At 50.2% G+C, this 25,272-nt stretch overlaps 1 protein-coding gene across 2 annotated transcripts in view; it reads left to right on the top strand.

Moving 5' to 3' along the window:
* Positions 1-23,984, top strand: part of LOC311579613 (tetratricopeptide repeat protein 38-like) — a 35,393-nt gene extending 11,409 nt beyond the window's left edge. The window contains exons 1-14 of one of the 2 annotated variants that reach the window (XM_084750333.1): positions 367-402; positions 1,157-1,234; positions 2,363-2,444; positions 3,880-4,051; positions 6,360-6,533; positions 8,608-8,683; positions 11,554-11,673; positions 13,227-13,286; positions 14,786-14,824; positions 17,615-17,696; positions 18,684-18,849; positions 19,588-19,747; positions 19,965-20,038; positions 22,918-23,984. In XM_084750333.1, the coding sequence (XP_084606459.1) occupies positions 382-402; positions 1,157-1,234; positions 2,363-2,444; positions 3,880-4,051; positions 6,360-6,533; positions 8,608-8,683; positions 11,554-11,673; positions 13,227-13,286; positions 14,786-14,824; positions 17,615-17,696; positions 18,684-18,849; positions 19,588-19,747; positions 19,965-20,038; positions 22,918-23,008 (1,395 nt within the window). In that variant the 5' untranslated portion in view covers positions 367-381 and the 3' untranslated portion in view covers positions 23,009-23,984. Of the gene's footprint in view, positions 1-366; positions 403-1,156; positions 1,235-2,362; positions 2,445-3,879; positions 4,052-6,359; positions 6,534-8,607; positions 8,684-11,553; positions 11,674-13,226; positions 13,287-14,785; positions 14,825-17,614; positions 17,697-18,683; positions 18,850-19,587; positions 19,748-19,964; positions 20,039-22,917 lie in introns of those variants that run through there. The other variant, XM_084750334.1, reaches the window with a different exon arrangement.
* The last annotated feature ends 1,288 nt before the right edge of the window (positions 23,985-25,272 follow it).

The following is a 25,272-nucleotide window of genomic DNA, read 5'->3' as shown; positions in this document are numbered from 1 at the left end:
GTGAGACCAGGTCCTTAAGAAAAAAACAGGATCACTTCAGCACTTACATAAAACAGTACTTTAATATATGTCTGAAAGTGAAGAGTAACACAGAAAGTCTGTGATAAACAAAATACCACCATTTTAAACAAATACTGGATCACTTCCCACACCTACCCCACCCCCACCTCCATTCCCACACCTACTATATCAGGGCAGGCAGGTCTTGGCCCTGACCTGGGCATGTGCAGCCCAAGCCACCAGTGAGCAATCCAGGTAGGGCAGCCGCCCTTGCCACACCCCCATCTGCAATCTATAATACCCTCAGCACCCTGGAAGGCTTCAGGGACTCCCGAGAGCCTTGACCAGTGGCCGTCACTTCTGCAGACCAAAGCCTTAATCATGTCACTGAGAGACTGCCAGGTATGCACACCCCTTGGACTGGGTCCTCCTCCGGTCCGGGAGTTGGCACGGCGCCCAAGCGCTCGGGATCAAACCTGCAGGGCACCCAGAATCAGGCAGGGAACCTGGTCCTGAGCGCTCCCTGCATCTGCTGTGTATCTGCAGCTAAGGGTGGAAGGGACTCCGAAGTGGTTCCCAGTCATGTGCACCAGTGGAAGCTTGTGCACCTGTGGGGTTGGCTCCTGGGAACCGTTCATTTGAAGCCATCCAGGGCTTAGATCTTGAGCCCCTTTTTCAGACCAAGAAGATGAAGATCAGAGCAGCCAGTGGACTTGCCACAGCCACCTGAATTCCAAGTCCTGGAAGGTGCAGCCTTTTGCTCACTAGGAATAAAGGGCATGTCCCAGGCCCAAGGGAGACCTGGGCACTGGGCACCCTGTATCAGGTCTCCAAGGGCAGCCATTGTAATCTGAAGGCTTTCCAAGTTGGTTCAATTTCTCCCATGTACTGGGAGACGATCTGCTAGGTGTTGGTAGGGAGTATACACCTGGCTAGGCAGGTAATAAGTCTTCCAGTTACACTTTGGAGCACTAACCTCCTCCACCTGGGGCTTTGCACACTCCAGGTAATAACCCTCACCCACCCCATTTACTGTCTGCCTTCTGGCTGACACTTGGACTCACCTCATTGGGCCTCTCAGGTACTTTACAGAGTGGTAACCAAGGGTTGGGCACACATCCCAGTCAAATCCCTGTGTTCTGCCCCTGTTGTGTAGGCCTGGAAGGATGCCGGCCTCCCACTCTCAACCACAAGCAATGAGGCCTGCAAGCTGTTTGATGCCACCTTGACCCAGGTATGACAGTCCTCCGTGAAAGGTTCTGAGGAGAGCTTTCTACTGGTGAATGGTCTGTAAATCCCTCTCAGTGAAGACTGCCCTTTGCCACAGAACTCCAACAACATGGGAAGAGTCTCTGCCAGCCCTCGTAGCCCTGTCCCCATGGTCCCCATGATCCCCAGTTCCAGTGTGGACAGCAGTGTATCCCTCTGAGGGGGCCTGAAAATGTGGAGACAGGTGTCCCACTGTGTCCTGGTGAGGGTTTGCTGTGGACTCTGCCCGGAAAAGCATGGGGTCCTGCCCTGAGGCTCCCCTCATGTTAGCTGGACCAATAATTTCCATCCATTCCCACCCACTGTCACACCAGTGAAGGACCCTGTATTTGAGCACTTGGGGAATTTAGAAGAGGGGATAGGGTCTCAGAAGAAAGGTCCAAGCAGCTGTTTTTGCCAGGTCAGACAATGGGATTGAAGTGACTTAAGTCCGAAGGTCATCCTGTAGGTCAGAGGCAGAGCCAAGGTGTACCTGGGTCTGAAGATGCAGGTAGAAAGCAAAAGCTGGCCTTACCATCTTCCAGCCTTCACATCTCTAACTCTACAAAACACCAGCCATCGGCTTTGTGTTAGTTTGGGTTTCACAGTGTAGCCCAGACTGGCCTGGACCTTAGAGCAGCCTTCTTCTGACTCCATCTCTGGGATTGTGGTGGGAGCCACACCCACCACACCCGCCTCACTGTGGTCGTTTTTGAGGCAGGAGTTGTCTGAATGACTCCAGAGATCCTCCCAGTGCTGAACAAGGGGACCTGCTGCACCCCATGTCTTGGGAAGGACCCACTTTCTCACAGTCCTTCCCAGGTAGTGCGCAGATGACACCTAGGGGGTGTCATCCAATCAAGTTTATTTAATCTCTTCAAGGAAGACCAACTAAGTTATACTGTTTTTTAATTAGGGTGCAGAAAACGCTCAGTGTTCTAGAAAGAAAAATAACTCAGGTCTGGAACTCTTTTGGTAGTAGAGCTTGTGTGAACCACCGAGTTTGATTGCCAGCACCCCTGACGCCCCCCCCAAAAAAACCCAAGTTTAGATATATTTCTTGATAGGATCTAAGGTCCATGAGGACAGATTTGTCTTGCGTTTCTCATTCCAGTATATCAAGTGGACCAATGACAAGAGTCTTGGTGGCATCGAGGGCTGCCTGTCAAAGCTCAAGGCAGCGGATCCAAACTTTGGTGAGTAAAGCTCTCTTTAGATGAAGAAGTGCTTGTCATACTCCCTGACTGCGGGGACTCACTTGTCACTTCGCTGCGGGGTGGGGGGACAGTCTAAATCTTTCCTCTAACTTTTGTCAGTTTGACATAAACCGCCACCAGCTCTGCTTCTTAGGAAACTGAGGGTCAGTGGGAGTGAGACACAGACCCCAGTCTAGGTGGCTCCCAAGCCCAGAATCCTAGAACACAAAGATGGCTCCTGAAACCTTTGTGTGGGGTTTAGGAACTCGAGACACCTCCAGAGCCACTAATGCTGTGTGGAAATGGAGCACACAGCCTGGCTCCTGGGAAAGCCCAGTGTGTCTTGGGCTGGGGGAGGTCAGTCCAATCCACTACAGAGTCCCACATGGGTGGCCCATGTGTAGGGTAAGGATCCTGGGACTTGAGGAGAGTTAGGGACATTCTTATCACCTGCAGCAGTGTAGCCAAGCTAAAACCAAGGCCCTGCTGTTGCCCTGGTGAGGACAGATGAGAAGAGCCTCAAGAGAAAAGCAGGGCCAGCCAGATGCAGCCATGGGGACAGCTAGTGCTCAGAGTGGACTCAGGCTGTGGGCAGGGCCTGATAGCTGCTGTAGTAGGTCTCTCAATATTATGGTTGGTTTTTGTTGTCGTTGTTTGGTTTTGTTTTTGCAATATTTATTTTATTTATTATTATGTATACAATGTTCTGTCTGCATGAATACCTGCAAGCCAGAAGAGGCCAACAGATCACATTACAGATGGTTGTGAGCCGCCATATGGTTGCTGGGAATTGAACTCAGGAACTTTGGAAGAGCAGGTGATGCTCTTAACCACTGAGCCATCTCTCCAGCCCTTGTTTTTGTTTTTTTGGGTTTATGGGGTTTGTTTTTGTTGTTGTTGTTGTTGTTGGGGTTTGTGTGTGAGTGTGTGTCTGTGTGTGTTTTTTTGTTTTTGTTTTTTGTTTTTGCTGGCCAGTGTCAATGATTTAGTTCTGCACACCAGGGGGCACCATATCTCTCAAGATGGGGCTGGGGAGCATGGTAGGGCCTGAGCCCTCACACCTTCAGGAAGGACTACCCACCCCACCATCCTGTGTGAGAGCAGCAGATAGGATGAGAGTGTGGCCCAGGGACTTGTTGACTCAGTTCCCTAAACAGCATTCACTGAGCATCCCAGGAGGCCTGGGCTGGCTGTAGCAATAATACCAGCTAATGAAGGGGTTACAGCTTCTGCCAGGTTCCTGAGGGAAGTACTTCAGACCATGAGGTTCAACAGAAAACCCAGTTAAAAGTAACCTCGGTTACTTGAACAGTGTAGCAGCACCCACTCTCCCATGAAGCCTTGACAGCAAGCCTGTACCCAGCCTGGCTAACACTTCATGGGGTGTGGGGCTGGGCTAGGCTGAGTGAACAGCTGTTTTCTAATCTTCTCTCAGCCATGGGCCATGCCATCTCTAATGGCCTGATGCTTGTTGGCACGGGAACCTCCGTGAAGCTGGACAAAGACCTGGACCAGGCTGTGAAGACGATGGTGGAGGTTTCCCGAACCCAGACCCTGACACCTCGGGAGCAGCTGCACGTGTCTGCTGTGGAGATGTTTGCCAAGGGGTGAGGGGCCTCCCTGGGATGGGGGTTCGGATTCCAAGCCTGTGCAAGTTGGTGCCTCAGAACTTCAGGGAGCTTCTCAATTTGCTTTGCCCCAAATTGAATGCTGATTGAACAAAGTATTTCCCAGTTTAGAGTTCAAAATAGCTTATTATGATTCATTAATTAATTTCATTACAACACCCAGAACAGAGAAGAAGAAAAAAGCCTGACCCTTTTACTTCTTGCCTAATAGACTGTAGTTGTCAGTTTTCTGTTGTTGTAACAAAATACCTGAGACAATACAGTTATAAGGAAGAAAGGTTTATTTTGCCTTATGGTTTCAGAGGCTTCAGTGCATGGGATCTTAACCCTATGGCTTGTGAGGCTATGGCAAGGCAATGCTTTGTGGTACTAATAGGTAGTAGAGGAGGCTGCTCACCTCACAGCAGCCTGGAAAGTCAAAAGGGCCCAAGGTCCTAATGTTCCCTTCAAGGACATGCTCCCAGTGGCCTAATTAATAGCACCAGGCCCAGGCTACTTCTCCCAACAGCACCACAGGCAGGAGCACCCAGCCTTCAACATCCAAGCCTTTAGGGTCAGTGTGTTCAGGATTCCAATGCTGTGTGCATCAGCTCAACCTTCCAGGCCCATCTCTGCCTCCATTCCCACAGTCCTCCAGGGTCTGTCTTCTTGGGCAGGCCAGCTGTCCCTTAGAACAGATTGTGAGGAATCTTAGAGTCTTCGGCCAAGAAAGTTCCACCATTTTCTGCTCATTCAGTATAGATGTGGGGTTCTCCTGTACCTCATGGTGTCGGGGCAAGTTGTCCTTGCTAATTGGTGAAGCCTCCTTTTCTGGGCTGAAGAGATGGCTCAGCTGATAAGGTGCTTGCCACACAGCTTTAAGGATCTGAGTTCGGATGCCCGGCACCCAGGCAAAAAGCCAGGCAGGGTGATTTGTACTCTAACCTCAGGCTGGGGAGGAGGAGACAGGCAGATCCCGGGAGCTCACTGGCTCCCCCATCTGGCTCACTTGGTAAGGTCCAGGTTCAGTGAGAGACTATAGGAATAAGGGGGACACTGGTGGATGGAGACGTGTGATGTCGACCACTGGCCTCCACATGTGTGCATACGCCCACACCAGACAGGTTTTTCTCTTCCTTCGTCCTTTAAGGATTTATTTCTTCTTCTATCCATGGATCTGAGTGTTTTGCTTATATGCTTGTCTGTGTACCACGTGTGTGCCTGGTGCCCATGGTGACCTGCAGAGGGCACCAGATCTCCTGGAATTGGAGTTACAGATGGTATCAAGCTGCAGTTTGGGTGCCAGAACTGAGCCTGAGGCCTCCCCAAAAGCAACCAGTGCTATTAAGCATGAAGCCTTCTCTCCAGTCCCGCTCCCCCCCCCCCCTCGTTTTTCTTCTTAAAGCTGAATGGGAGGGTACATGTTCTTGCTGGTTTTTGAGTTTTGGAAGGTACACCTAACATAGAATTTGTGTACATATATGTCTATAACATTCTTTTCTGTGTAGGGTTGGGGATTAGACACCTGCTAAGCAAGCTCCAACATCCATGGTTCTTGATGGAATTTCTTTTTCTTAATGGGAAACATCTTTTTTAACTTATTACTATTAGTAACAAAGTAATGGGTGTTCCCATACTTTGTTCTTGTTCACACCTCCCCGACTGTCTGCGCTCAACCCCTGCCCACTCTAATTCCTCCCCCACAAGAGCATCCCTCTGCTTTCATGCCACACATAGCCCGTTGCCTTTTCTGTTTCCGCCCCACTTCACATGGCAGGACACTTTAGTTTTGTGGCATGTGCATAATACAAACGCACAACTATAATATTTTTATATATCATATTTATTACTGTATTAATGTTTGTGTGCAGGTGTGTGTTATAGCGTGTGTACCCGTGTCTGTGTTTGTGAGCTATGCAGGTGCCCTTGTGCTTAGAGGCCCGAGGAAGATGTCATGTGTCCCGTCCCATCACTCTTGATCTTAATTCCTTGAGACAGGGTCTCTCACTGGACCTAGAGCTCACAGTCTTTCAGCTAGGCTGGTGGCTAGCAAGCCTCAGCCATCCCCCTTTCATGGCTGCCCCCAGCACTGGGGGTTACAGGACCATTCCCATGGCTGAGTCTTACTCAGGTGCTGGGGATTTGAACTCAGGTCCTCGTGCTTGTGTAGCAAGCACTTGTATCCATGGGCCATCTCCCCAGCCCCAGACACAATGGCTTCAAAGCAGCTCATGCGGATAGTGACACAGGATGGCTTTCTACCCCCTGTAGATACAGACTTCATGTTCTGTGCGTTCTTGGCTTCTAGGAACTTCCCCAAGGCCTGTGATCTCTGGGAACTGATTCTCCAGGACCACCCGACCGACTTGTTGGCCCTGAAGTTTTCCCACAATGCCCATTTTTACCTGGGCCTCCGGGAGCAGATGCGGGATTCTGTGGCTCGGGTTTACCCCTTTTGGACACCTAGCACCCCCCTTAACAGGTACATGCCATTAATAAGCCACATCCTTTCATCTTTCAGTTTCTCTCCTCCGCCCTAAAAGCACAGAAACTCTATTGGCTTCAGCCTAAAGCTAATGAGATTCCTGCTGCTAATTACATGTCTTCCTTTTCTTCATTAGATCTTCATTCCATCCTGTGAATGAGGTAGTACCATTGTGTATCAGTCAGATATGATTTTTTGTTGCAGTAACAAACATCCCCAAGATTATAATCTCCAAGCTTAATTACCATTCTTCATGTCCATCATTAGTTTTATTATTTTTAACATAGGAAATGGTTCTGTAACCCAGCTTGGTCTCAAATTCACGGCAATCTCATGCCTTATCCTCTTTGGTGTTGGGATTACAAGTGTGAGTCACCAGACCAGGTTATTCCGTGTTCATCTGTAGAGTGCCAGGAGGTCTGTGGCCACATCCTTCTCTCTCCCAAGCTGGTTAGTGCACTGACCTCTGGATATGCCAGTCACCACAAGGGAAAGGAGCGCTCTCCAGAGAGTTGCTTATGTAGCATCAGGCACATTCAGAACCTGCAGGGCAGTGTGACAGGCTGCTCCACCGAAATCAACGCAACTCCCTCTTTGTATCTAAGGGCAGCCGGAAGGTGGAGTGTCTTTCTCTTTCTAAAATTTTTTTTTCTGATTGAAATAGGCCCACCCATATTATTGGGGAATCTTATTTGTCTCCAAGCCTACTGATTGAGAAATTAATCATACCTGATACAAGTATCTTTGTGGTGACCCTTACAACAGTGCTTGACCACAGGTCTAGGTATCATGGCTCAGCAAAACTGATGATTAAGGGCTGGAGAGATGGCTCAGAGATTAAGGGCACTGACTGCTCTTCCAGAGGTCCTGAGTTCGATTCCCAGCAACCACAGGGTGGCTCACAACCATCTATGATGTGATCTGATGCCATCTTCTGACTTGCAGGTGTACATACAGGCAAAGCACTATATACATAATAAATAAATAAATAAAAACTTTAAAAGAAAAAAACTGATGATTAAACAACTCACGAGCTACTACTAAGCTCCTTGGCAAACATATTCTAAAGTCACCTTTAAGCCCCTGCTCTCCATAAAAGCTGCCATTTATCCCTGTGCTGGACAGTAAAAGTGACACCCAAGTCACAGACACCAGCATCTGTCCTTACTCAGTCCCAGAGGGACACAGGATAAAACTGCTCTGTCACCTGTGACCTACAGCCTTGAGACCCAGTGCCTGGGTGACTGATAAGAGGTGCAAGTATGTGGTCATTCCCAGTTTGCGGGCAAGAGTGGAGGGTGACCAGGACAAACAGGCCCCTGGAATCTGGTTCTGGGGAGTGTCAAGCCAGTCAGTGGGTGCTCCCAGGCTGGGTGAGGGATGCTGCACAGTGTAACAGAAGCCTGGGAGGAGCTACCCCTAACACCAGGCCTCCCAGAAAGGCACCTGTTGACCATGAGTTCTCAACCTGTGGGCCTGGACCCCTTCAGGGCGGGACATGATTCGTTCACTGGGGTTTCCTAAGATCATCAGGAAACACAGATATGTACATTACAATTCCTAACAGTAGCAAAATGAGTTGGAAAGTAGCAATGAAAATAACTTAATGGTTGGGAGCCTCCACATGAGGAGCTGTATTAAGAGGTCACAGCATTAAGAAGGCTGAGGACCTTCCTAATGAGCTTGTTGTCACTTTGAGGAAAGGAAGTCAAAATTGCTGAGGTCAGCACCTCTCTGGGTTGGGCTTGTGCTATTCTTTCAGTGCTGCCTCCTGCTGGTGGCTCGCAGCAATGCAGATTTTTCTGGCTCCCTGATGGCCTGAGCAGAATCAGGGTATCAGCAAGTCCTCTTTCCTTGACACCAGCTCTACAGGGCCCTGTCACAAAGTAGACAACAGTGATCAGTTTGCTGCCCACTGCATCGTACCTCGGTTCCATCTGGGAACCCTCTACGTGCGAACACAGTCACATACAAGCCCTGGGTGTGAGGACTCTGGCCAATCCTGCTGGGAGACTCATCACTCCTTTCCTTGTCATCTTGCTGGGTACTCAAGTCTTTTCTCTGTGTTCAGCTATGTGAAAGGCATCTATGCTTTTGGACTGATGGAAACCAACTTCTATGACAGAGCAGAAAAGCTTGCCAAAGAGGTGAGTTGTCCCTTATCAAGGTGTGAGGCCCTTCAGGGTGTGGCTCCTCATGTGCTGACCAAGCCACCCTGCCTTCCCTATTCAGGGTATTTCATGGATCAGGAGGGGCTGGTATTAAGGGAAGGATCTGCCTGTCTGTCACTCCTTTCATCTTCCCAAGGTCCCTGGAGCAGGGAAGGCAGAGAAGCTCAGCGAGGTGGTAGCTCCTGCTCTCAGGCATCACCAGAGTGATGGCTCAGTGCTTCTCTGAGCTCAGGTTGGCTCCAGAGCCACAGGGCTAGGTAGGACTGGCTCACTAAGGAGAGCCATGCAAACCTTGCTTCTTCCTCCTTGAATCTCTCACCATTCCACCAGGTCTGGCCTTGCCTGAGGCTTGAGGTGGGTGGAGACTTCGAACAAAGGTTTCCTGGATCTGATCATGTGATGCTCTTCCTCCATGAGTGGAGTGGTGTACCCTGTCCTCAAGCTTGTGTCTTAGCCCTCACTCATTACTGGGGTGCCCTCAGTGGGAGAAGTGGAGCCAGTGTGGAACATGTTTGGGCCTTCAGCCCAGGGTCCTGTGTTCTGTTTTCCGCTGGGATGTGCTGGCTGACCTGAGGACACTCCCGTAGGCATGGAGCCATGGTCAAGTGACAGGCTTGGGTGCAAGGTCTAGAAGTCCATCTCTGGCACTCTTGTCCTTGTAAGAGTAGAAACTAAGGTGGCGCAAGGAGGCGTTGCCACACAGAGAGAGACCTTCTCTTTTGATCCTGGTTCACAGCTGGCACTTTGCCCATGCCTGCTCCTGCCGATGGTCTCTGCCCACCCTGTTAAACACTTTAGTGGCCAGGTATGAGGTCTGCAGCTCAGAGGCAAGCTAGGCAGAGTCCTCCCATGGTAATAAAGCTAAGGAACCAAGTTTTCACCTGGCAAGAAGCTGGACTAGATCCTAGCTTCCCTGCATCCCTGTTGTGGCTCCCCACCTAGGCATTGTCCCAGTGGGCCTAAAGTGCCCCTCCTCATGGCAGCTTCCTCAGGGTCTCTGAGGGTGGCCTGAATCAGACTCAGTCCAGAGTCAGGGATCAAGGGAAGGGCTTTTATTGTAGCTGTTGTTTCTTTAGCTGTGAGTCAGACTTGAGCGTTACAGGAAGCTCCCTGGCTATCTAAGCTGTATGATCAAGGTAGCCAGATACCCCATTCATGGCTAAGCCACAGGAAGGCTGCTCCGGTTGAGGGAGATACCTGGGCATGTGGAGGGCTCAGGGCAATTGAAGGAGCTCTGGGTGGCACAGTGGCAAACTGACTCCAAAGAAAAGTGGCCAAGGATGTAGTCTCAAGTCTTACAAGGAACACGGTAAATCACAATAGTTCACTCACCCCCCCTTCTCAGCTGCTCTCTCCTACCCCTCGCTCCAGCTCTCCTGGTGCGATACAACTCGCTGACCTTAGCCTCAGACTCCATAGATAGTGCTAGATATGGAGACAAGGCTAAAACAGTGTCCCCCAAGTTTCCACGATATGAGGGGGTGTAGCACCAGGTTCCATTGGACTACAATGACTTCCTGAGGTGACAGCAATCACAGCAGGTCAACCTCGGGGCCAGGAGAGGTGTGAGGGGCAGGCAGGTTTCCAGGAAACCATGCAAGACTCCAGTTGAGTGAGGATGCTGGTCAGCCCTATAGAGAGAGAGACCAGGGACGAGTCATATTTTCCAACCCCCTGGGTGAAGGCAGCATGTTTAAAAGTGTTCCTAAAAGGAGTGCAGGTAACCAGCATGTTCAGGATACATTCTGTGACATACCACGCTCTCCTGGCACTCAGGCCATGCAGACATGATGTGTGACCCCTGTCTTCCCTCACAGAGTGGACAAGAGTGTGAAAGCTGAGGGACAGGAGCAGGAAGGCAGAGACTGCTGGGACATGTTGCCAAACCCTTACAGCAGGTGCCAGGCTAGTGCAGATGCATTCACAATTAGAAAGCAGGTGTAGGGACCCATGATTTGGTGTGGGGCAATGAATACAAGCCAGTGATGGGGTTGCAATGAGCCCCAGTTTACTGCTTCATGCCCAGCACCCAGTAGGTGTCAGTAAACATGAAGTGACCTGGTGAACAGATGGACAAGGAGGTGAGAGCTGCTCATGTGTTCCTCTGCCTCACTGCAGAGCTCAGGGTTCATGTAGATTAACTCATTAACAAATGTAACTAGAGCCGGGCGTGGTGGCACATGCCTTTAATCCCAGCACTCGGGAGGCAGAGGCAGGTGGATCTCTGTGAGTTCAAGGCCAGCCTGGTCTACAAAGGGAGTCCAGAACAGCCAAGGCTACGCAGAGAAATCCTGTCTCAAAAAGAAGAAGACGAAGAAGAAGAAGAAGAAGAAGAAGAAGAAGAAGAAGAAGAAGAAGAAGAAGAAGAAGAAGAAGAGGTGTTGCTAGAACCGGTTGCTTCTCCCTCAGGAAGCCACCTGTGTAACCATCTCCTGAGTTTAAGTGGGAGGGGCAGCCTCCTGTCATTCACCACCAGAGATTGTGACAGTCTACACTGTTCCCATAGCCCTGAAAGGAAGGCAGCCGCAAAGGTCATCATGGGAAACTGAAGCACAGAGCTCCTGGGTAGTATATTGCAGATGACTCAGATGTGCTCAGGAAGCAAATCCTGGCCTCACTGAACCTCAGTTTCCTCATCTGTGAGGCTGGTAGACATGCCCTCCTCAGCAGCCTGCTGTGGTGGGTAAGGCACACATTGATACCCCCTAGGCAACAAGGAAACGAAGCTAGTGTTGGGATTGCAGTTATCCTGAGTTAGAACCCAGTTCCCACCCTTGCTGTTGCTGGGCCCAGGCCACCAGACTAATCCCTGTTTTCCTTGTCCTCCCATCTCTTACCTCCTGTAGGCTTTATCTATTGAGCCCACAGATGCCTGGTCAGTGCACACTATGGCCCATATACATGAGATGAGAGCAGAGGTCAAAGACGGGATGGAGTTCATGCAGCGCACAGAAGGCCACTGGAAGGTATGAACTGAGTTGTTGCTTGTCCTCTGCTGGGCAACCCAGTCTGACACCAGGAATTCCCCCAAGGCTTGCTGGGTGGCACCTACAGGTGAGGCTTAGCTCCCTGGGAGCTTAGGTTCAGCTTGGTGACAGCCATACATCCCCAGGGAGCCCCACAGCACCCCAAAACCTACCAGGGTTTTAGAAGTGACTACAATTGAGGTCTGCCTGAGGTATTTTGCTGTGAGAAGAATGTGTCCAAAGGGTGCTGGGTAAATAAGACCCTAGTTAGCTTGCACATACTCAGGACCCTGAGTTGCATGGACTTCTGCTGCTGCCAGCAGGGAGCACATGGTGCAGAGGGTGGGAAAGAGGCAGGCCGATTGGGTGATGGCCCATTGATGTAGGGCTGGCATATGGGAGTTATGGCTGTTCATACCTCTAGTGCTGACCCTGACCCTTTCCGTGGCCTGAGCACTCTGTGGCCTCACTGTCCCTATTCCTTATTCCCATCTCTACTCACCCCTGCTCCTGACTGGCTGTTGTCATGCCTTCCTTGCCCACTAGCAATGGTGACTCCTCTTTGTCTGTGTGGGCCTGTTTTCTCTGGCACAGGACCTGGCTCCTTGTCCACGTGTCCTGGCTGCCCTTCTTTCTGTACCACAGCAGGCTGCAAGGGCACCACAGCTAGGGCAGTAAGTCCTTTCCTGAGCCTGACACTGAGAAGAGACGCTCAGTGTTTCAGAGACAAAGCAGGATGCAGTGTCCACCAGCATCCCCCTGAGCAGGGCCCTGGGCAAGGACTGTGATTGACAGGCAGGCTAATTCTCAGCATCTCTAGGCATAGTTGTAGGTGCAGCTGGCTAAAGGGATGTGTCTGAATATGCAGCTCATTCTAGAGATGCCCAGACTCCAGGTACAAAGAACCTAAAGAAGAGAAGCTACTTTTTCTGGGGCTCCCCAGGCAGATGCTGGAAGGTCTTATGGGTAGGGAAAAGCACCTGCATGGGGAGCACTAGTTGGCATTTAGCTGGCCTGGCTTCCCTCCTTTACATTGTTCCCCCAGAACACACACCCCCACCTCCATTTGTGTGTGTATCTATGTGTTTGTCCATGTACAAGTGCACCTGTAGGTTGGTGCAAGTGCACATGTATATGTGTGCACGTGGAAGCCACACTGTTATTTCTCAGGTGCCATCCACCTGTGTTTGTGAGCAGGGCCTTTCCCTAGCACCTGCAGCTTACTGATTAGGCAAGACTGGCTGGCCAGAAAACCTCAAGGACCCTCCTGTGATAACAGCCCTACACCATCATGTCCAGGTCTGAGCTGGGTGTGGGGAGGTACACGCAGGTCTTTGCGCTTACACAACAGGCATTGTACCAAGTGAGCATCTGCCCAGCCCAACTTTGAACTTCTGAACCTCTGTGTCCACCTCCCTGGTGCCTGGATCACAGGTGTGGTCCTCCATACCCAGTTTATTCTACATTGGAGATTGAACCCAGGGGTTTGTGTGATATACCAACCACACTGTAGACAAAGACCACAGGTGCTCATTCTTTCACTCTTTCTGCAGGACTCTGATATGCTCGCTAGCCATAACTATTGGCACTGGGCCCTGTACTTGATTGAAAAGGTAGGTTGCTTGTTTCCATGGGTTGTCTCACCCACTGCAGATGTCCAGTGAAGAGGTGGTTCCCAGTCCCCAGCTCTGTCTGACTTCCTTATAGCACCTTTGTGTATTGGTACAAATGGAATCTTAGTTAGGGCTTCTATTGCTGTGATGTATCTCCATGGCCAAAAGCAAGCTGGGGAGGAAAGAGTTTACACACTGTAGTCATCACTGAAGGAAGGCAGGACAGGAACTCAAACAGGGCAGGAAGGAACCTGAAAGCAGGAACTGATGCAGAGGCCATGGAGGAGTGCTGCTTCCCAGTTCCTCCCCATGGCTTACTCAGCCTGCTTTCTTATAGACCCAAGACCACCAGCCCAGGAATGGCTCCACCCACAATGGGCTGGGCCCTCCCCATCAATCACTAATTAAGAAAATGCCCTAGAGACTTTCCTACTGCCTGGTCTTATGGAGTTTCTTTTCTTTTTAAGATTTATTTATTTATTATTTATACAGTGGTCTACATGTACACCTGCAGACCAGAAGATGGCATCAGGTTACATTATAGATGCTTGTGAGCCATCATGTGGTTTCTGGGAATTGAACTCAGGACCTCTGGAAGAGCAGTCAGTGCTCTTAACCTCTGAGCCATCTCTCCAGCCCTAGAGTTTCTTAATAGAGGTTCCGTCCCCCTTTCGGATGACTTTCACTTGTGTCAAGTTGACATCAACTTCTCCAGCACAGTTGGTATCTGAAGCAATACAGCATTCATACTGCCAGAGCTTGGCAGGCTGCACTCCTCAAACACATTTTTCACTCTTGGGAAGCAGGGCTCAAGTGGCTTAGTTACTTTTCTATTGCTGTGATAAAACCCTGGGACCAAGGCAACTTGTAGAGGGAAGGGCTCATTCAGCATAAGGTTCTAGAATCATAAGAGCCTCCATCTCGGTAGGGAGGCGTGGAGCAAGCAGCACACATGGCTGCAGGAACTGGGTGCTGAGAGCTCACCTCATGCAAGCACAAAGCAGTATGGACTGAGTCCAGGGTGAAACCTTAAGCTCTCAAAGCCCATTTCCTCCAGCAAGGCCGCACCTCCTAAGCCTGCACAAATAGTGCCACCAATTGGGGAACAAGTACTAACACATCTGAGCCCATGAGGGACACTCTCATTTATACCACCATGCAGGCGGGAGGGTGGGAGCACGGCGGGGGGGAGGGGAAGGGGGGGAAGTGTCTTAGATTGGAACTACAGCACCAGAAATTCTTCTCGGACCGACCAGGAAGGCATGAGGAGAGATGATGGGGACTGGCAGCATCCCTCTCCTCAGAGTTCTTCTCCCAGCTGTTACCATAGAGAGAGATATGGAGGCTCCTAGCTCACCTTCTCCTCCCTCCACACTGGGCTACCACTGAGCCCTGCCCATCCCCCTTAGTGGAGGCCTTGCTCAGCTCTTCCTAGTGTATTCCCAAGCATCCATTTTTGACTTCTCCAGATGTTACTCACAGCAATGTCACCTTTGCAGGGAGAATACGAGGCCGCGCTAACCATCTATGACAACCAGGTAAGTACATCTGTTTGTGGCTTGTTGCTCCAGTCTGCCTGTGACTCTCATAGCCTCTGGGCCTTGTCCTAGCCTATTGGCATTGTCCTACACAGAGCGAACCACTGGGAGAATGCCCCCAAGTTCTCAGAAAAGACTTTGTAGGATTGGCTGTTGTCAGGAGCTGTGTCCTGACTCCATGTATCATGGGGCCTCTGCTGACTGTTCACCCATAGTGTTCAGAGACTGACTTGTCTAAGGCAGTCTGTGTCTGATCAGATGTGTATTCTTCTTCTTTTCTTTGAGAGAGTGTTTTTCTGTGTAGCAATCCTGGGATTTGTTCTGTAGACCACACTGGCCTCAAACTCACAGAGATCCACCTGTCTCTGCAACCTTGGTTCTGGATTTAAGGGTATGTGCCACCAGTTCCTGGCGTGGATGGTCTTTTTTTTTTTTTAAGGTTTTTTGAGACAGGGTTTCTCTGTGTCATCTTGGCTGTCCTGGACTAGCTTTGTAAATTATGTTGGCCTTGAAGTCACAGCAATCTGCCTGCCTCTGCCTCCCAAGTGCTGGTATTAAAGGTGTGTGTCACCATATGCAGTATGAATAGGTGGGTATTCGTAATGAGGCAGTTCATCTGTCCATAGGAGGGTTGGTATCCTTTTGAATTTTTGTTCACTAATTTTTAACTTTAAGTCAGAGGCAGGGGATTGGAGAAGTGACTCAATGGTTAAAAGCACTGGTTGCTCTTCCAGACGACCCAGGTTCAATTCTCAACACCCACATTGCAGCTCACGACTGCCTGTAACTCCAGTTCCAGAGGATCTGGCACCCTCACACAGACATGCAGGCAGAACACCAATGCACATAAAAATAAATGATTCTTTTTTTCTTTTGTTTTTTAAAATAAATGATTCTTTAAAAGTCAGAGGCGGGTGTGGTGGTGCACACCTTTCATCCCAGCACTCAGGAGGCTGAAGCAGATGGATCTCTGTGAGTTCACTGCCAGTCTGAACTACATTGTGAGTTCTAGGACATCCAGAGCTACATAGGGAGACCTTGCCTCAAAAAAATTCACATTTATTTATTGTATATACGTATTCATGACATGACATGTATGTGAAAGTCAGAGAACAACTTGCAGAAGTTGGCTCTCATTCCACAATATGAGTTCAGGGATCCAACAGGCTTGGCCTCACAAGTGCCTTTACTGAGCCATATGGCCAGTTGTGTGTGCTTATGTTTGTTTGTTTAAATTGTTTAAAGATGTATGTATTTTATGCATATGAGTGTTTTGCCTGCATGTATATATGTGCACTATGTACATGCCTGGTACCTGCAGAGGTCAGAAGAGGGAGCCTTTAGATGGTTGTGAGCTACCATGTGAGTGCTGGGAATTGAACCTTCCTCTGGAAGAACAGCCAGTGCTCTTACCATTGAGCCTTCTTGATGGAGCCCTGTTTGTTTTTAATGTTATAAAATCTATGCTATAAAAATTAATCTACTGGGGGGGGGCTGGAGAGATGGCTCAGTGGTTAAGAGCACTGACTGTTCTTCCAGAGGTCCTGAGTTCAATTCCCAGCAACCACATGGTGCTCACAACTATCTATACCTTCTAAAACCCTCTTCCGGAGTGCAGGTAGACATGCAGATAGAGCACTCATATACATTTAAAAAATTAATCTACGTGTGATGGTGCAGACCTGAAACCCTAGCTGCTTAGGAGGCTGGACAGGAGCATTAACGTTCACAGTCTGTCGGGGCTATGATGTAAGTTGAAGGCTAGCTTGGAGAACATGGTAAGACCCTGTCTGAGAATCAAAAGTTTTCAAAATATGCCTAGGAGCATCAGTGTTAGAGCACTTGCTGGTCCTAAGTTTCTCCCCTACAGTCATGAGTAAAGGGGGGAAAAAAGAAAAGTTGTGGGCTAGAGAGATGGACCAGAGGACCTAGGTTCAATCTCCAGCATCCCCCCCCCAGCTTAAAACTCTCTGTAACTCCGGTTCCAGGAGACCAGATGCCCACTTCTGTCCTCTGTGGGCACAGGGAACACATATGGTGCATAGACATACATGCAGGCAAAGCACTCATACAGACAAAATAATGATGAGGCTAAATTGTGTGGCATTGCAGCCTTAGCATGTAGAGTTTACTAGGCCCCATCTCACTGGCCAACTCCAGAACCTAGCTCCACACTGAGGTCTTAGTAATGAAATCTTGGCACAGGGTGCTCACTATGTAGCTGTCAGAACACCAGAGAAACACCTGCCAGCCAAGGGTCCCTTGGAGGAGTCCTTCTGTCATGATCACCTTCTTAGAAAGAAGATGGGGTGACATGAACTGTGTGCTCTGAGGTGTACGAGATCTCCTAGTGAGCAAAGTTGAAATGAGAGCAGGCAAGATCTGAGTCTCATGCCAGAGAGAGCAACGTTAGGCACAGGGTGAGAGAGTGGCAGTGGCAGTTGACAGGACCAGTAATAGCCCTGGGCACACAGTGGAGTGGGCGTGTGTGTGTGTGTGTGTGTGTGTGTGTGTGTGTGTGCGCGCGCGTGCGCATTCTGACATTCACAGCTGCATGATCCCTTACTGAGTGTTGTGGTACTGCACTTTATCTTAGCCTGAAGGCTGAGAAGTGATGAGAGAGATGGTCCTGATGTCTCAGGTGCTGGGGATGACGCTCATATCTTTTGTTTGCTGAGGGCTTTCTCTATGCAGGCCACACTCATGGCTCATATCGCAACTCTGGCTGTTCCCATGCCCTGTTATTATTTGGGCCCCTGAGCCTGGCCTCCCATGGCCCTTGTCTTCCAGATCCTTCCCAGACTGAAGACCAGTGGTACCATGCTGGATGTAGTGAACAGCTGCTCCATGCTCTACCGTCTTCAGATGGAAGGTACATCCATCTGCATCTCTTCCTTCTCCCTTCGCAAGGAGAGAAAGTATGGATGCCAGCCCTGAGGGTGAGGCCTTGGGATGAATGAGGCTGGCTGCAGCTTTGCATGGCAGCTGATGCAGCTGTCTCCTTGCCAGTCCCAGGCCACTGACCTGTTCTCCACGCCTCCTTGGTGTGGTGGCCGTGGGCACTGAACCTTGCCATTCCCGTGTGCTGACTGGCAGAACTTTGAGTGCACAGGCAGTGCCTGGCTACTGCCTGGTACATCTTGGTGAGAATTTCCCAACTCCGACATTGCAGAGGCTTCTCTGCCTGTCACCCTAGGCTTCAAACTTACCCTGATGGGGCTGGCTTCCTGCCCAGGCTGGAGGTCCAGACGATGCTCCACAGAAGGATGCTGAGGAAGGCTCAGACTCCCAGTGTGAGGGACGCCCAGTGTCTGGCTGGCTATGAAAAGCTTCTCGTTTCCTCACTGTTGTGAGGCACGAATCACTGTTAATATTTTAGTTTTATTTACTTTTGTATTATTTTCTTAATGTATGAGTGCTCTGTCTGCATATACACCTGCATGCCAGAAGAGGGCACAGGATCCCTTTATATGGTTGTGAGCAGCCATGTGGTTGATGGGAATTGAACTCAGCACCTCTAGAAGAGCAACCAATGCTCTTAACCACCCAGCTACCTCTCCACAGGTACTAGGCTTGCGATTACCATAAGGACCATTCAAAACATGTTCTGGGGTTGGGGGTGGTCTATCGAGGTGTAGGAGTAACTTGAAGATCTGTGACAGTTTTTCAAATCTGCTTTTACCTCATTGGTTTGTTGCGTTTCCAGGTAAACAAGGAGAGCATAGGCCTTAGTGGCTCTACTCACTTCCTGGCCCCTCACCGGGACAAGATTGGACAGGCTTCTCAGCGATGAGGGTTCAGAAGAAACAAGTGTAAGACACACTGCTGCCTCACACCCTTGGCATTTCTTTGCCCCCAGGGGTGTCCCTTGGCCAGCGGTGGCAGGCTGTTCTACCTGTGACCAAGAAGCATACCCGAGACCACGTCCTTCTGTTTAATGACGCTCACTTGCTGATGGCCTCCCTGGGTGCACGGGACCTCCAGACCACACAGGAGCTGATGACCACTCTGCAGGAGGCCAGCAAGTATGTGAGGCCCTGAGACCATGAGGTTTGGGCCCAGCTGACAGGGTGAATGCCTGCAAGGCCTGCGCCAAGGCCTGGTAGGGTGAGGCCCTGCTGGTGAGCATAGTTTTGAGGAGATCCTTGCTTCTAGGTGGGTATTCCCAGGTGGGCATGCTTCGCCATAGCTGTCTGACCCCCAGCGCCCTGTGGGTGTCCTCAGGACACTCAGCTACCTCTTTGCTCAGAGCCTCAGATTTTTTTTTTCCTAGTTTTTCGAGACAAGGTTTCTCTGTGTAGCCTTGGCTGTCCTGGACTCACTTTGTAGACCAGGCTGACCTCGAACTCACAGAGATGCCTGCCTCTGCCTCTGCCTCCAGAGTGCTGGGATTAAAGGCTTGCACCCCCATGCCCAGCGTAGCCTCAGATTCTTCATCTGCTGGAAATGATGCCTTCTGGGTTGACAAGGGCAGTCTTGGGATAGCAGTTTTACAGACACATTCTCTGGTGGCCATGGCTGTGGGTGCCCAGTCTCTACCAGCATTGTCTGCAGTCCTGACCTCTGTGCTGTTACACCACTTTCCACATGAACAAACTGAGGCTGGAGACAGGAGCCTGTGCGTCTCCCTACATTGGGCAGAGACTAGTGTCCCCTCTTTCTCGCAGAGTGGCATCAGGCAGCTGTGAGAGGCCCTAACTTTGGGTCTCTCCGCCCAGGAAGACTGTGTGGAGGTGGATACTGAGCTTTGGTCTTGGTGACAGGTCCCCTGGGGAGAACTGCCAGCACAAGTTGGCACAAGATGTGGGGCTGCCCCTGTGCCAGGCCCTTGTGGAGGCTGAGAACGGGAACCCTGACCGAGTCTTGGAACTTCTCTTGCCAATCCGCTACCGAATTGTGGAGATTGGGGGCAGCAACGCCCAGGTGAGCCAGCTGAGTGAAGGGACCCAGAGGCTGAAATGCCAGGCTAACAGCCAGGTGTCTCCTGTGTGGTCCTTACTCATGGGGTAGGAACACTCTTGTTGAAGCTGCTACCAAGGTGTGCTGTGGAGGGTGGAATTTGTCTCAGTGTTCCCTGTAGGCTGGGAGCCCATCCCTAGTCCACGCTGCAGGAGCCTAACTTGCCTAATTGACATCATAGAGAGACGTCTTCAACCATCTGTTGCTTCATGCGGCCATCAACTGTACCTCCAGCAGCCATAAGAATGTGGCCCGGTAAGTACTTTGCCCTTCCTACAGCCGAGCATGGCAGGGTCCCCTGCACATGGTCTCCCTGTGCATGTACCTGCCTTGACATGTGTGCTTCTGCTTTTGGGGTTAGGAAAGCAGGAAGCAAACTGGGGATTTGGTTCTCTGTCATTAGCAGGCTCCACTTGACAAAGGTGGATAGATGGTACCACCAACACCCACTTTCTGTTGGAGACAGGGTTTGGCTATGCAGCCCTGGGTGTCCTGGAACTTGCTCTATAGACCTGGCCTCAAACTCAGAGATCTGCTTATCTCTTCCTGCTGAGTGCTGGGACTAAAGGTGTAAGACACCACCACCCAGCCAGCGCCACCCTTTTACCCAGCCTCCTGCCTTCCCAGCCCTGTCTACGTTGTAGCCACACTGAACTACACAGATGGCCAGTACACCTGCTCTCAGGTCCTTGCATGGCTGTGCCCTCTTCCTGCTATCCCGTCTCCTTTTTTCCGTCTGCTCATTAGGCCTCAGCTTACAGGCTCTTACTGACCTGTGCTAACTGAGGACACAGTGCACAGTGGGTAGGTATGGGCCTTGTCCTTGTGGAACCTCTGAAAAAACCAGTTCATCACATGGACATCTGAACAGTCACATGGTTGTGGCCAGGAGGAAAGGATGATGGTGGAGCTGGTGAGGGAGTGGAGGATCATGGGAGTATCCCAAAGAGGTGTGGAGAGGAAACTAAATGTCAAATGTGCTTAGCCAGTGGGCCTGGTTAGGAGAGAAAGCTGGAACCTAGAAGCTGGGGGGTGTCTGGGAGAGACGGGAAAGGAATTCCTGCGGCCACACCCATTATATTCCTTCTCCCTGGCTGGACACACACCCTGCCAAGGAGAGGGCTCCTGGGTCCTTGCCTGGTGAGAAGAGGTCAAGGCAGGTGCCCTGGCCAGTGTGGGCCAGATCCCCACAGTTCAGGTGATGGCTGGGAATGCTTGGGGTCCTTTGAACTCAGAAATGCCATGGACACATGTCCATGATTTTGTCACCCCATGTCCATATGTAAAAAGCCACAGGTGCTTGATACATTGGCTGAGCCCCTCGGGGACCCGCTGTGGGTAAAAGGTGGTCAAAGCTAGGAGTTGACAGCTCTGTGGACAGAGAAACTGGCAGGGATTCAGTGTGGCCCACGCTGGAGCTGAGGCTACACAGCTCAAGTCCTACCCGGGGGGGGGGGGGGGCTGTAGTACAGGGAAGAGAGGGGGCACAGGTGCCAGGGAGCACTCTTTCCAAGTGCTTCCCTCCCTGTGCAGCCCACCCATTTCACAGGCAAAATCCCTCTGCTGTGGTTTGGGATGGTTTGAGTGTGGCCTTGGTTCCATGGCTGACCCTGTGTCCCCAAGTTTGAAAATGTTGAGAGGGGAAGAGATTAGAGAAGAGAGAACTCCTCCCAGGGTGTCATGGGGGCCCCATCCTCAGAAGATGTTAAAGGAGTTCTCCAGGGACCCTAGTGAGTGCTGTCCACTGAAGAATATTTTTCTTGATTTATTTATTTAATTTATTATGTATAGTGACAGTACTCTGGCTTCCTTCTATGCCTGCAGGCCAGAAGAAGGCATTGGATCACATTTAGCTGGTGGTGAGCCTCCATGTGGTGGCTGGGAATTGAACTCAGGACCTTTGGAAGAGCAGGCAGTGCTCTGAAATGATTAGCCATCTCTCCAGCCCTGAACAATCTTTTAAAGAGAAGCCACCCTGCTTGGGGTCTTCTGCATGCAGTCGTTTGCCTTTCTGCTTCTCTTCCTTGTTCACCTACCCAAGCAGCCTGCTTTGAAGCCACATAGGGCCTAGACTTGGACATTCAGTCTAGGAAACCTAGCTATATAAAATTTTTCTTAAATAAATTATTTAATTTTACTTTATGTACATTGGCGTAAGAACGTCAGAGTCATTGGAACTGGAGTTACAGACAGTTGTGAGCTGCTATGTGGTTGCTGGGAATTGAACCTGGGTCCTTTGGAAGAGCAGGCAGTGCTCTTAACCACTGAGCCACCTCTCCATCCTCCTATAAAACATTTAATTTGACAAAGTACCCAGCCTCACAACAATTGTTTTAGCAGCAAGAGGAGGCTGATACACTTCTACCTTGGCTGTGGAGTTGTCCCCTCCCACTGTGCGAAGCCTCAACCCTTTAACATCACCCACCCCCCAAGACCCACCATTGTTAATCTGTGTCTATCCTAAGCTCCTAGAGCTGTAACCAAAGCAACACAGACATGGTGGTTCAGACACCACACACCCTGGTCTTGTCGTTCTAGAAGCTGAACTGTCCCGGATCAGGGTCCAGCAGGGATGTTTCTGGTGTACTCCTGTCCCTGGCTCAGAGCTATTGCTGCATGTTGCTTCCCCTGAGACTCACAAAGCAGATTCTCCTCTGTTTCTCACAGGGACACTAATGCCACTGTAAGGGTCTTCTCCCTAAGTCATGCTGAGGACCAAGGCAGCAGCAGCAGCAGCAGCAGCAGCATTCAACCACAGCAGGGCTCTGCTCAGAGGGAGCCTGTTCTTGCTTCCTTTAAACTAAGGCTTTCCTGTACCCATTATTTTTTTTAATTTTTACTCTTTGCCTTGCTTCTTCTGGGGGAGTCTGACATGTGGCTTCCTGTGTCTCTTGTCCCTCTCATCCTCAGCATAGACTGTGAGAGGAGCATGGGCTGTGAGGTCTTGAGCCATGGCTTCCCCTAAGACAGAGGAAGCCACAGTGAGAGCCTACACTGGAGTCCTCATCTCTGCTGCTTAACTCTAATGTAGACTCAAAATCCAGCACACTGGCTGTGCCCATTCTGCTCCTGCCAGTCATATTCCCACATCCTTCTAGAGGGTTCTATAACAAACCTTCTGTGTGTTTCCACAGGAACCTTCTGATGGAGCGTGATGCTCTGAGACCCAACTCACCCCTGACTGAGAGGCTCATCCGCAAGGCAACCGCTGTCCATCTTATGTAGTGACCAAGGCCGGGTCCTTGGCCTACAACCCAGCCCAGCCTGCCTTTAGCTTGTTGTCTGGTTGGGTTATGGTTAGGAAACAGCTGGGCGTCCTTGTCAGAGGATAAGGTTAAGTCCTGAGCAGAATTCTTCAAATCAGTAGTTTGATAGAATAGGGAACACATGTTGATTTTGAGTGATATTGGGGATTTCTTTCAGAGCCCACAGGCATTTTCTTGGCCTTCTAGAAGCAAAGGGGTGCTATTACTTGCAGATGCCTTGAAGACTGTAATTGTTTGTTTCGAAGCTGGCAAGCAGGGCAGAGGTGTGGCCAGCTAGTGGCCTGCACTAGCGAAACCTTTTCATTTAGTTTTCCCTATATTCTACACGGGTCCTTCTATCCCATTTCCCTGGGGAGGATTCCAATGAGCTTCCTTGGGTCTCATCAAGCAGAGGCTTTTCCTTTTTATTATGGAAGAAGTCTCTGCCTTACTGGCTTTGGTTATCAGCCCCAAACTGCTGAACCTGCCACTATCCCCAAAGATGAGGACAGGATGGCTTCTGCTTTCTGGAGCCAGCTGGAGCTTCTCTTTAGTCTGCTCCTGGGAGGGAAGCTTGAGGGGTGTGGCTTCCTTGTCCAACTCTGATTCTGCTCTATGTGTGGGTCTGAGACCCCGGCTTGGGGATGCTCTTGTGACAAATATTCAGATGACTGACAGAGCTGCCATTGACTTCAGCCCATCTCCTGCTTCTGTGACAGCGGCGTCCCTCCTCGAAGTGCTAGTACAGTCTTGTTGCTGTCCTCCGGAAGGGGAGGTGCAAGTGCAGAGATGGTCCTCAGGTCCCTTCAGTTCCTGCTTATGTAGGGACTGAGGGGCAGGTCTCCCAGAGGGAACATGGAGCTCTACAAACCCATGGTCTTTTCCTCAGTCTTCTCAGAGTCCCTGCAGTCTGCTCAGACCTGCACAGATTCTGGGCATTAAAACTATTAAATACATTCCTTTGACTCCTCTCTTCTATGGGCACCCCAGAGGAAGCTCTGAAGAGCCATCTCCCTGGGGAGATGGGCTTCTCCTTTAATTTCTGCTGGATGGGGCAGCAAGTCAAGAAGTTGTGTAATTCCCATAAGATTTTAAGAAGTACTGTCTCCATATCCGGGAGGCCCGGACAGGTGCCAAGGAGGAGCCTCCTCATGGTATATATTTTTTTACCTGATTCCACATAATACATGATGTACCAGGAAGTGTCATCTTCTCTCTCTTTTGGGAAGCCTTCCGCCATGCCTGCGGGCTGATGACAGTGCCTTCTCTTTGCCTTAGAGCCTATGGCACCTGCCCTGGCTAATGCACCTGTGATCTCTGGCCAGGAAGTGCCTTCCACTGAGTACCTGTCTGTAGAAGCTGGTGCGTGCAGGCTGTGATGGAGTGATGCACCTACCTGGGTAGGCCACTGATTGAAGAGATTGGTGTGTGTGTGTCTGAAGAGACGGCTCCCCGGCTAAGAGCACTTGCTGCTCTTCTAGAGGACCAGGTTCAGTTCCTAGCACCCATGGAGCAGCTCACAACTGCCTGTAACTCCAGCCTCAGGGGAATCTGACACCCTTGTTTAGTCCTGTAGGCGCTTGCATGTGTGAACATATGCACAGATCGACAAAAAAAGAATAAAATATATTTTAAGAGGTGATGAAAATGTAAATTGCAGTGACTTATTAATTTATGGGTAGTCTTTACTGAACATCTACTGTGAATTCATATGATAGAAAGAGAAGTGTTGGTGAGCTTTTCTGTCCCAGCAGGTCATTCCCAGGTATACAGGAATTTAACTCTTTAGAAGACACAGGGCCTAAGTACCTAAGGGATAAACAAAAAGTGAAATTTGTGAGTGCTTTTTGCCCATCAGGGCATTGTATTGTTTCTGGAAAGCACTTGGCAAGTCACTTGGTTTACGGAAGGAATTTTGGTATTGAAACTAGTCTTAAGCAATTATCTGATTTTTTTTTTTAATTGTCCTAAGGAATTGAGGGCTGTTGCCACACTTTTCACTGGGCCATTGCTTAACTATTAAGAATCTCTAACACATTGTCAAGGTGCAGTGGTACCTGCTTGTAATCCTGGAACTAGGGAAATGGAGTCACGAGGACAATGGGGCTTTCTTATCAAGCTGCCCAGCCTAATTGTGAGCTCCAGGCCTCCCCTTCCTCAGAGGAGGGAGATGGTGTTCCTGAACACGGCATTCTAGGTTGCCCTCACATTCACATGCGTGCACATAAACATGCATACACATGA

This window comes from Acomys minous (genome assembly GCF_964271855.1).
Source record: "Acomys minous genome assembly, chromosome: 12".
Classification (NCBI taxonomy): Eukaryota; Metazoa; Chordata; class Mammalia; order Rodentia; family Muridae; genus Acomys; species Acomys minous.
This window is presented reverse-complemented; position numbering and strand designations above follow the sequence as displayed.